At 36.9% G+C, this 12633-nt stretch overlaps 1 protein-coding gene across 1 annotated transcript; it reads right to left on the bottom strand.

Moving 5' to 3' along the window:
- Positions 1 to 6312: 6312 nt before the first annotated feature.
- Positions 6313 to 12134, bottom strand: LOC104073424 (BTB/POZ domain-containing protein KCTD5-like; the record flags this gene model as incomplete). The annotated part of the gene is made up of 4 exons (XM_009573178.1): positions 6313 to 6429; positions 9562 to 9657; positions 10808 to 10899; positions 12026 to 12134. Coding segments are annotated over 4 exons (414 nt in total), but the record flags the coding sequence as incomplete, so codon positions are not given.
- Between the last annotated feature and the right edge of the window lie 499 nt (positions 12135 to 12633).

A 12633-nucleotide genomic window follows, 5' to 3' on the forward strand; every position in this document is an offset into this window, starting at 1 on the left:
AAAAAAAAAGAGTCAATTGCATTTCCACATAAAACAAATTCCATAAATTCGCATCATTAGTACAAACACCCCTCACTCTTGGGACTGTTGGTTGTGCCTGAAGCATGATTCTCCACTTCAATGAAAACACGTTTTGATGGTGACAAATACACTGACACTCTGATGATAAGATAAACATAGCTTTTCTTTTCAAACATTTACAGAATTAATGATTTACGGTTATGTTTATACTGCGAAAGAAAAGGCTACAGAGGCAGGCCAGTGGAGAAGTAGGGTGTTTCTGTTATTTGCTGGAAACCTTCCCATCCTCCAAAGTTAATTTTTAAAAAGTTTGTATGTGGTATCTTAATGTGGCATGATTTAACATGTAAATGGCTGCATGCAGGAAGCACTTTAGCCTGAAAGGACACCCACCACTTTACTCACAGAATAACGGTACTTCTATTAAAACATATTTTGAGTGGACCAAGACAAAATCTGCATTTGACTGGAAAACAGCAAGACACAGTATGGTGGGACACCAAGATTAACATCTGAAATTCATATACACTGTTACAAGGAAGTTAATTAAGGAAGCACGACAAGCGGAAGCCATGTATAATGAAATGTGACGTATTTACAAGCTCCTACAAGTCTCGATATTGAAAGATAAATGACAATATACCGAGAAAGAAGGATATACTCAACATCAGTACTACCTCGTATGCACCATGTTTATCAAATGGCAGAAATTTCATGTAACTTGTCTTACTTTACACACAGTACACTTTTATCTAATGCTAGAAGCTTTAGATAGCCTGCCTTTGCAAGCCAGAATCAATTCAGATGTAGCTGGTTCATTTATTTTAAAGGTTTATTTCAAAAGCATTACAAGATAATGTATGGTGCTATTACTACTGACACAGATCAAAGTCCTAAAAATCAACCTGTTGCACAGATACACTGTATCTAAATGTCATTACCAAAACTATATTAAATCTACCTACCAAATCACCACACACATGTGACGAGGCTGTCCTATTCCCCAATCTCTATTATATCATTAAAGTACCCTAGCAATGGCCCCATAGAAAAGGCTTGACTTGTTTTTTAGGGCAACAGCACTTGAAACACTGTAGTTATCTGTCTAAAAACAAACTGTGTACGGCCATTAGTCTAGCAGAGCACCAAAAGCCTTGATAAAGCAGGGAAGATGCAGGGAAGACGAAATCTTAGTCCAGAATCTGTGCTTGAGGGATAAGATTATTCCTCCAACAAAAGTGGAAGGTAGACCAAGGTTAAAAGCAGCTTCCATACAGCACTGTCAGGAGAAAATAAAGCCTCATTGTACTTTTAAGGAGAGAGAGGAGAGAGATGCTCAGATGTTCCAGCACTGTGGTGAGACAGCCAAGCAAGCACCTCCACAGACAGAGAGAGCCAATGTCTACGAAGAGCAGCAGGCAGTATGTCTGCACAACGAACCAACTTGATGCCAGGCCTAGGCAATGTCACCCTGATGGTATTAGAGCATACAAGGCTCAGCCTCCAATGAACAGTACTGGCAATCAAAATTCAGCACTCTCAAGCTACCTACTTTAACTACACTGTCTGTGTGTGATCACCAGAAACCTTTCCCTCCCTCCTCCACTCCTAACATCACTCTAGTTCCGCAAAATACATACATAGTCATGTAATGAACAAAGGCAGATCAAAAATGCATGTGATAAAGACATTTTTTCCACCAAAACCATGTAATGAAGTTACAAAATCCCAGGTTATTTAGAAGCACCAATACATCCTCACTGGAATACAAAGACACCATTTATCTTGAGATGTTAAGTCAGATAATCTTTCACAATGGATACTCTGCAGACTGCACCATAACATATTTGTGTAATATAGAATCACAAAACCTGTACAGTAACTAGTTGCTTAGTTGCACAAAATGGACTAAGAAAGTCCACTGAAAAGCTGGAAAATCAACCCAGACTTACTTCACAGATAGAGATGATTTGTTGATTTTCTTCCCTACCCGCAAAAAACATCACGCACAAATTTTCAGAAAAAAAAGCAGTTAAGTTGGCTCTAAGCCTGTTAAAGTGGTATAAAGTTTATCCTATATATTATAGGGCAACTACAAACCACATAATACAAATAAAGTAACTGCTTCAATTATTGAGGCAAAATGTAGGACTATTTTAAACAGTATTTTTAACCCACTCAAAGGCTAGAAAACATTCAAAAAGTGGGGTACGTGTTTAAATAAAGCCACGCATAATTCACCTTCTCTGAAGAGAAATTTGAAGAATAAAATTCAAGCGTATGATTTGATTTAGTATACAGTCAATTTTTCTTCTTGCAAAATGGCAAGAACTTGATATCAGAGAAGCTATGATAACAACTACCAGAAGGAAAAATACTTCTTTATTCATTGAAACTCAAAAGAAATAAATGACCACTCTGAAAGTAGATATGATACAAGATCCAAACGTCAACCAAATCATCAATCCTGGTTCAACAAGGTTGACAGGTCCTCAGTTGATAGCTACTTACATCCCTCACTAATGCTTCATAATCCAAGTAAGTTGACCTTTTGCACGTAAGTCTTTTTAGAGACATGGCAGACTGACTACTTATTGGCTAGTTGGATAGGACTATTGCTTTAGCTGACTGCAAAACATCTGGATGACTTTTTGCCATTATTAATCAGCTGGTGCATTTCAAGATAAAGTCACTTTTGCAACATTAAACGCAAGTTCTTCAAAACTCCAACACATGACACTCTTGTAAGCAGTACCATATGTGTGCAACTAAGAATGTATTATTTGCATAGTATCAATAGCATGCTAGAAACCTCATCGTAGCTTTTTGAGATGCATCAGCAGCAATAAGGGTAATGGCAGAAAAAGAACCAATGGAAAATGATTGCAGATTAGAACTGAACTGTTGTGTTAGAAAGTATGATCAGAAATAAAGCAGTATTTTAGCACTTGTATTCCAAAAGTCACCCCATTGTTCCCGGTGTTGGTGGCAACACTTTAAGAAGGATGCTGATAAACTGGAATGAATTGTTAAACTCCTCCACCCCCTGTCCGGCCATCCCTGCCCCACCCCCCACCCCCAAAAAAAAAAAAGAACCTACAACAAATCAGAGTAATCTGAGGTCTGGAAAACATGCGTTACAATGCATAGGAAAAGGATTTCAGATTATCCAGCCTACTATTTCTCAAACTTTCTGAAAGGACAAACTCTTTTTGGCTCCTGGGGCTTAAACAGTAGAGAGTTTTAATGACCAAGAACTTAAGGAAGGAAAAAAAGAACATTTTGAAACTCTGAATTTCATAGATTTGTATGATTTTATATATACATATGTATATATGCACGTATATATTTTTCCTCTTTTTTTTTTTTTTCTTCCATCACTTGTTTCATTACACTCCTTACTAAAGCAGTTTGATCCTGCTTGAGTGTCCCTGTGAGCCCCAACAGTGTCACAACTGAGCATAGGAAAACGCAAATGTTACTTATCACAGAAAAATCATTAGATCATGATCCATTGACTATTTGCATGGAATAAGGGTACTGACAATAGTATGCTGTCAGCTGTAACTAAAAAGGGTAGGAATAGAAAGCATTGTTATTATTATTATTAATTAATCAACAGAAATACAATTATTCGCATTATATTGCTTCATGTGCCAATACAGGTCAGGATTTTCCTGAAAAGACAAAGAAATAACAACAGGGAAGTTCCTGTCTCATAAAACCTGAATTTTTAAGAAAGATAAAAGATGACAATCAGAAAGGGCAAAGTTAAAAAAAAAAACCAAAACAAAAAAACCCCAAAGAGTTTGGCATAAGTAAAGGTGAACAGAGACTACCTGATGCCTAGCTATGGTCAGACTTGTTTTCAAAGAGGAAAGATTTAAGAATGGTTTCAGGGACAATAATGAAGTAACTTTCTGAAGAACTTTTCCTAAGTCTGCAGCTCTGTAACACAGTAACTGTGTCTTTCAAAAAAGACTATTTAAGAAAAACAGATGATAAAAGTGGTATAGCTGAGAGAATAGGTCAAATGATTCCTGCATCAAGCTATTCAATGGCAGCAAAATATATGAATCTCTTCCTGTCTTAAATCAATGACTCTACACCTATGACTAGGCAAAATGGCTGGTGCATCACTTTTAGGAACCTTATTTTTGAAGTGAATGAATCTCATGCCTAACTGAATTGAGAGAGATCTCAAAACCAGCCACATTTCAATAACTTGCCTATACAGATTTGCTATACTGGTTTAACAATATTGATTCAGAATCTATACAGTACATTTACAGGACAAATTAGCAACAGTATTACCATCACAGATAACCACTCCAACTTGCACAAACAGCATCCCTGTCTTTCTCTGCTTCCCACTGGAGTTACTCATATTAACTAATTCTTCTACTTCAAGACTACCAATTTCCTTCTCTTTCTGTGATGGTCTAATTCTCGAATCCGAGTAAATTGCCTAACAATTATACTCAAATTCTATTTTAAATATTCTTGCACTTTGAATATTACTGCTTCTATTTCAGATGTGGTGAACTCCTTATACACTAGAAAGCTTGTCTTGGAAAGCTTGTCTTTTTTTTTTTTTTTTAAATTATACTAACAGTTGATAGAATAAAAGAAAGTCCTCCCCTCTTCTTTTTTTTTTAACAGAATCAAGTTGTGTGAATGAAAGAATGGCCTCTACACCTTTTAGAGTTATAGTGTGTTCATTATACTGCCTTCTCAAAGGATTTGCAAAAAGCTAAAGATACATACACATCAGCCGTTAAAACTCAGCACTGATGACTGACACCAGGACTGCAAGCATATTTATTTCAGGTCTCTTAATGCAATTGTCAAACTTCAAATCTAGGAGGAAGGAAAATTCGTTCCCTTCCAGATTTTTTTTTTTTTTTTTAAATTTTGTATTTGCCTTCATTTCTTCATTGCCTTCCCCCATCTTCCATTTTATTATGTTAAATTTTACTTTGAGCTATCTAGGACACGAACACATGACTAACATCATGCTGCCTGTACTCTACACATCCTTAACAACAGGCCACATTTTCTACTCAGTTCCAGAAAGTCTGCAAACCCACTGCATTCGAAATGTTATTTATACAACTGCAAGAAACAGATAGTGCTTGGTACATTGAAAGCAGATTCCAGAATATAGCTAGGCAACAGTCCAGGTTTAAAATCTAGAATTGCATGGCTAAGTGTCCATGTAAACTCATAGGCAAGATTCTGCTCCTATCAAGTCACTTTACCGTCATGTTATCTTCATGATGTTACACTGATCTTTCAGACTGAATAACCATATATGTAGCAAGGAAAAGAACAAGTACTCAGAGTATTTTATTGATGAAAAATACTAGAGAACACCAGGTTCCCAAATCAATTCATATAAGACACAAAATGGAGCACAATTATGTAAAGAACTGGAAACTGCTTCCAATGTTACTGGTTAGCAAAAAATCCTTCCCAAACTCTTGAACACTGGGAAGTAACACAGCAATTAAAAAAGCAGTGACCTGAGGGTGAGGGGAGCAGGAAGGATGAGACAGCCTAAAAAGCCAATGAGTGAAGCTATGATTCTTCATTTGCATTTCAAGAAAACTTCCCAAGGGAGAAAAAACCAAAACAAACAAAACAAACAAAAAAAACCCCCACTTGAGGTAAGATTTAAAACTGCTGGTTTTGTTCTTCCCTCACTCCTCCATATTTTATTTCTGAAAAATTCTGTTGTTTGTTGTTTCAGTTTGAATATATTTCACTCACCTAAAAAACCCAGTTAAGTTCTGAGTTACCAGAAATAAAGGGTTCAAACTCAGAACTTAACTGGCTATTAGGTGGATGAAATACACTCAAACTGGAACAATGATTTACACAGAAATGTCCCTTTCTGAATCCAGTGAACTCAAAGGTTTATTTACAGGGCTCCAAATGTTTAAATTGTACCACTTCTACTTAACAAATACAGATCAAAGGCTGTTAACTTTGGAGGAAGATTTAAGGAAAAGAAGTTACCTACTGAGAAGGTAAGAACTCTTCTTAAGAAAAACCTTTAACTAAATAACTAGGGGTCTTTTGTTTGGTTGCTTTTTAAAATTATTTTTACAATATGAATATTCATAATGTATAATGAAATACCGTGAATATAAATAAAAGCCAGTCACAAATACACACAAATTACTATGTGCTGTACATCCAGGAATAAAGTGGAATGATTTGAAAGCAGCAGAAACGCAAGGAGGCCAAGCATATCAGTGTGAGGGCAAAAAGAATGGTGTGACACACCTCACTGCAGCATTTCTGGAAGCATCTCTCTTCCCCTTTCACTTCCCGTGACACTATCAGCAGATACTCTGACTGCTGGGCCCGGCCACAGCTGTACTGGGAACCTATACTGACAAGCTGAAATAACCAATCAAAGCAAAACACAAAAAGAAACCTTTGTAAAGCTGAAGCACATACCGTTATCCAAATCGTACAAATAACAGATGAGCTCAAACGTTCAGGTAACATTTACTTGCCACTAGAACAGCTTGCTATCAAGCTACAACCTTCATTTCAACATACTTAAAATTTATGGAGGCAGTTGCAAAGCCCTTTGTAATTTCAAGGGAAGTTAAGAGTTACTGATAGTAAGTCAGAAAACTCCCCATATCACTGTGGGATAGCCAACTACTCTGAAAAACATAAAGTTTGGTGCATTATGAAAATGAGCATTATTTTCCTGTCATACTTGCCAAGTGCAGAAGGTAACATGGATATAAAACTGGAAAGTGTTATGTAAAGCAATGTATCAAGCCTGGGTATGAAAGAGCTTCATCTTGTTCCAGATATGGATAAACAAAATACAGCTAAGGAAACATATGAAGTCAACTAGAGGAAAAAAAGTTGAGTGCTCTAAATTGGTTTTAGAAGGGGTAATTTACAGAAGATCCAAGAAAATAACTGGAGTGGAAAAAATGGTCTGTCTTGTTCCCATAAAAATCAGTACCAAGAACTCTTTTCACACTTGCCAAACATCTCATAATTCAGAAGTTCAGAACAACCTCAGCTAAATTTCTCAACATGTTATTACAGAAAATATTTTATCTTAATAATACATGACAATTCCTAACCCATTTAAATTAAAGCATAGCCTGTCAGTGCACTTGAGAAAGATTAGAGCTTTAAATTAAGTGTGAAGAACTAGACAACAACTGCCTATTCTGCGTAAACTAGAGATTACTACTGATGAGAAAGCTCATGAAGAGTAAATTTATTTTTATCCTGCTATTGTTATGAATAATTTTGAAGGCAGCAGCTAAATACCGTCCTCCTCATATAGTGAACAGCATTGTGGTGACAGACTCAGGTTACATTAATCATTAAAATTTACATGACTGACACACCACCGCTGTCTAAAGCCTTTGTACGCAGCAATTTTGTATAGCCCGAAGTTTCTCATTATGCAGTATTGCCAAAACATTGTTTTTCCTGATTGCCTGAAGAGGTAACAATTGAAGCTAAAAATCGCATTCAAAATAACCCACTAAAATCACAAAAGTGGGGCAGCACAACTATTGGCAGTAGTTTTTGGACTGGGACTGATACATAATCACAGTATTCTAGCAGCGCTTTCACTCATATCCTTTGGAAAAGTGCATCAATACATCCGCGTAAGTGCACCAGAAGTTAAACACCTTTTACTTCTATTTAATCACCACATTCAATTGTATTTTACAAGAAAATTTTGAAATGTTAAGGAGAAAGAAATATTTTTGATCAAAACCAACCACTTAAACATGTTATATGGGGCACAGAGCACAAGGACTCTCAACCCATAGGAATATTACTCCTCTGAAAAAGCTGATGATTTCTATCCCAACGATGATAATATGTACAAAGCATGGTAGGTGCCACCCCAAAGACTGCTTCTTGAAGGCAGCATGCTGCTGAGCAACACAGGTTTAGAAAAAATAAAAAATTACAGAAATGCTACAGTGTTCTCAAATCTTAACAGTAAAACTGTTTAGATTATACAGAATATTCTAATCATGTTTCAAGTGAATGATGTCTGCTAAAAGCAGGTCTGTAATACAACCAAAGGAAAAAATGGCCTAGTCTGAGGTAATGAGAAGCTGAGTATTATGGGACCATACAGCCGTTGTGTTTATCTACTTCAAACCATGTGTCCAAGAGAGAGCAACATTGGGGAGGGAGGAAGTAGGGAGAAAGCTGGATGAAACAAAGATATAACGTTCAAGAAAACCACTGGAATTTTCCAGTTCTAAAGGAGATTCTAAATTCTAAAAGACATTATAATAGTTCTTTCAGCAATTGCACTGTCAAAGCAGTATTACACTCCAAAGAATACAAGGCTTTAGGACAGGTAAAAGCCATAGTATCATTTAATCTGTTAAAAAGTAAAAAAGCTCTATTTGTAACAAAAGCTAGTTTCTCATGACAAAGAAGAATGTCAAAAAAACCTTTGTCAATGCACTGATCAGAAAAACAATCATGTGCATTAAGTGAGAGCTTTTTTCAGGGACTTAAACAACATTCAGCTTCTGGCATACCAAACAGACCTGGTAATACTTGAGCCAGAGAACTGAAGCATAAGAAGCTTTCTCTGTGCTCGTTTAGTTTATTTGATCGTGGCTGTCTCCATGACACCAGCACCTTACACATTTCATCGAATATAAACAAAATGTTCTCTTTTACCTTCGTGTGCTGTACTTTTTAAAAATGTTGCTTTGTTGCGTTATTAGAGTGAGACCGGGCAGGATAAGAGGCTTGTGCTTATTCCAATCTCTCCTACAGTTGGCACCAGACATTGAAAAAGATGCTGGCAGCTGAGCACTTGTGTCTCACTCCAGAGTTAACAGATTCATTGCTCCAATGCAGTTTAAATATGCTGGTAGGTTGGGAACGTGAAGGATGAAGAGGCCACGTAGTTAGTTTCTTATTTACAGAGATTAGCAAAGATAACAGAAAGATCTTCTTCCAATTTTACAATGTATTCTTGAATGTACACACAAAGCTATTTTTATGCAGTGCAAAGAATGAAAACATACACGTAGCTCACACCTATCCAGCTTCACATCCATGCTGGTTAAGTTCTCCCTCCTATCCATATCAGTCCTTTATCTGAAGAATCATTGTTTAGGCCTGACAAACATTTATCTCCCAAGCTCACCTCTTTTACCCAGAGCTCTTTATATCTGACTACCATTCGTATAAACTTGTATTAGTTAATTTTGGTTTATTCACCCTTCAAATGCTTGTGTGTAGACACTGAAGAATTACATTTCAAACATGATGTAAATGTTTTCATAGAAAGTCAGCACAATTTACTTCCTGGAAAGCTACAGTTTTTTTGTTCTCTGACAAATAACAATACAAATATCAAATTTTAACTTAACTGTGTATCTTTATCTATCCAATTTCTGAAAATGACTGCACTTGAAAAGATGCGTACAGTTGACTTTATACTCCTCTGTCACATAACTAAATTTTTAGAAGACTTTGTAATTATATCCTATATGGTTTTTTTACCTGTTCAAATTTCCAGCCATCGGACATTGTGGAAACCATTTGAGTGAGTTCCTCTTCCTGGCACTGCAGCACCCTGTACACATGTTTGACTGGCACCTTCAAGAAGAAATATAAGATGCTCAACACAGCATGGAATTCACTATGTTTGTGACTTGTGTAAAGTTGCCCTTATTCTTTAGAAATGGTAAGCCACACCACCTTGAACACCTTGTCTTTTTTTTTTTTGTTTAAAGAAAACTGATGTGTTCAGAATCACCTTGCAGAAGACTCCATGCTTCATGAATGTTTCAGGGACTAAAAGTGCTACTGAACAGTTGTAACAAAATAATCTTAAGACTTACCTATCGTTCCATGTGGTAGCAAACCACATCATTCAAAAATCAAGGTTGAAGTTCTGCAGAAGCCTACCTAACTTTAAGGAATGTCTGACCATATTCAAAAATGTCTTTATTTTCCTGTCAAAGTTTCCCATCCAGAGCAATGAATAACTAGGACCACTGAAGTTGAAACCCTTTAGAAAATGCTATCAGAGCAACTCTGCTATCCCACAACCCAGCTTCAAGAGAAATTTGGCAATGTGAGTTTGTAATATCTCCATGAAGACTCAGTTATCAGGGAAGGCCAGAGTAGCAGAGTTAAAGAACAAACTTGCATACTTTCTTTACATAACAGTTTCTCTATCATATTCACTTTCATGAAGAAATATTCATGAGCTGCTATGAGAAGAGGCACAGTCTTCCCAACTACAGAGCACTACAAATAAAGAAACTAACTTTGCTACAAAAGCGTATGACAGGAGCAAAACAGCATCTGTATGCATGCTGTATAAACATACCGTATAAACAGCAGTTATACCGTAGTTAGGCAATCTCATCATATTCAGAGTATTTAGATGTATATGAGAAAAATATATTCTACAAAAGCTGTTTTCTAAAATAGCTATTTCCAGAAATGGTATTATGACAAATTCTACTATTAACAGACATTTTTCAACAATTCTTTAGAATGTTTTCAGTTTTTGAACAAGAACTGGAACTATACGTCTGTGCCCTTTGTAAGCAGACTGGCAGGTACTGGCAGTTAAGAATATTAATCTTTGCGTACCAATGGTTCCAGCTCAGTCAGTGATGAAGGCAGCCATTCAGCATCTTACTGGGGAAATGAGCAGTTAAGGAAAAAAAAACGGAACCCACCCACTACTTGCCATAGAACAAATAATCAAAAACACACCAGAAAACAGCCTCACCTGTGAGATTTTGCTGTCTCTTTCTCTTATTTTGTCCTTTACCAGTTTTATTAGTGATGTGATATTGTAGAATTCAGCCTCTTCCAGTACACCTAGTATGAGAACATTTTTTGGAAAGAGAGTGTAACCAAAGATTCCAGGCCAAACCCACCAACCAGCTCCTTATCTTCTCTACAGCTATACAAAATGACTTATTTTGCCCTAGGAAAAGTTCATTTACCAACCTAACGATTCTGGCTTCCTTCAGGCATGTGTAGTTCAAAGTTTAGCTCATTCTGAAAAACTGTCCTAAAAAAACCCCGAAGAAAACTGATGCCATTTCACATACAGAATGAGAGGCAGGAAACAAAAAAAAAGGAGCACAAATGCCATTCCATAGCAGACTGATGGACGACCATAGCTCAGGCCCCGCCTCAGGCTGGAATAGGAAACAAATTCAAATAGTCCTACTGAAAAGCTCTGCAGCTGCTAGTGTGCAGAGAAGTTTTCTTCCTGTCATTTGACATCTTACACCCTGAAACAAAAGCTTAAAGATACATACTACAGACTGCTCCCACTCACATGTTCAAGCCTTACCTGTTCTCCACACATACTACGTGTTTAACAATGCACATGGAAAATATATTTCACATTATTTACTGCTAATATTGTTAGACTGTATTTCTCTTTGGTCGATTTCTTCAATACCTTATCAATACAATTTTAGTACTATATGGTTTAAAACAGTCATCCTCCATTAGGGTAAAATTGATATGAATTGGGGACAGAGAGGGAGAAGCTGGGGGCAGAATTTACTCTTCAAGAGCATATTCCACACATCCGAACACCCCAGAACTTAACTCTTACTTCACTTTACATCTTGTAAAGCTTGTTTCACAGCCAGTATTCTTTTGCCTGAAGAGGACTAAACTCAAATATTTCAGAGTCATACAGGACAGACACAAGATTATACGACAAAAGGCATCTCCCCTCATGTTTGAATATTTATGTTCTATTTCTAACAGTGGACAGTGGTTGTGAAATCAGGAATCATACTCAAAACACTCAAATAACAGCATATACTGTAACCCTGTGATACCTATCAGCTTCGCTTGAAACAGATCGAAATGCTACACTGATTAAGATTTACCATCTACTTGTAAGTTACTTTTGGTGACTCAAAAGCAGCAAAAATAATAAGCAAGTGACAAGAAAGCAAGAGATTTAGTAACATCTTACCTTCCTCAGCTAGGTCCTTGTTAATAACCAGTTTTCCATGTCTGAGATAGTTCAGCACTGGCCCAAAGTAGGTCGGGTCTCTGTCTATTAAATAGGCACCTGTTTCATCCTAGATTAGAAAAAAAACAAAAAAACCCAAAAAAACAAAACAAAACACCACAAAAACCCCCCAAACAAACAAACAAGCCAAAAAAACCCACAGTGATTTGAACAGGATTTGAATGATTTGAACAATGATTCCAAGCAGGAATTGCAAGCTAATATTCAGGTTGGCATCTGAATAGCAAGCAGGTATTCATACATAGCCACATCCCTTACAGCCAAATTTATTAAAAACATTAAAAGGAATTCAACAACGTAGTTGTAATTGTATCAGACTGTCGTGGTTTAACCAACCACGCAGCCGCTCACTCACTCCCCCCCGCCCAGTGGGACGGGGAGAGAATCGGAAGGGTATCTCAACATTCTCCTCATACTAAATCCAAAACACAGCACTAGCAAGAAATTTAACCCTATCCCAGCCGAAACCAGGACACAGACTGATCACTCAACTCAGTCATGTACTACACAACTTCTCTTACTTGACCAACTCCCCCAAACCCCTTATC

Source organism: Fulmarus glacialis, unplaced genomic scaffold, assembly GCF_000690835.1.
Source record: "Fulmarus glacialis isolate BGI_N327 unplaced genomic scaffold, ASM69083v1 scaffold41772, whole genome shotgun sequence".
NCBI classification, from domain to species: Eukaryota; Metazoa; Chordata; class Aves; order Procellariiformes; family Procellariidae; genus Fulmarus; species Fulmarus glacialis.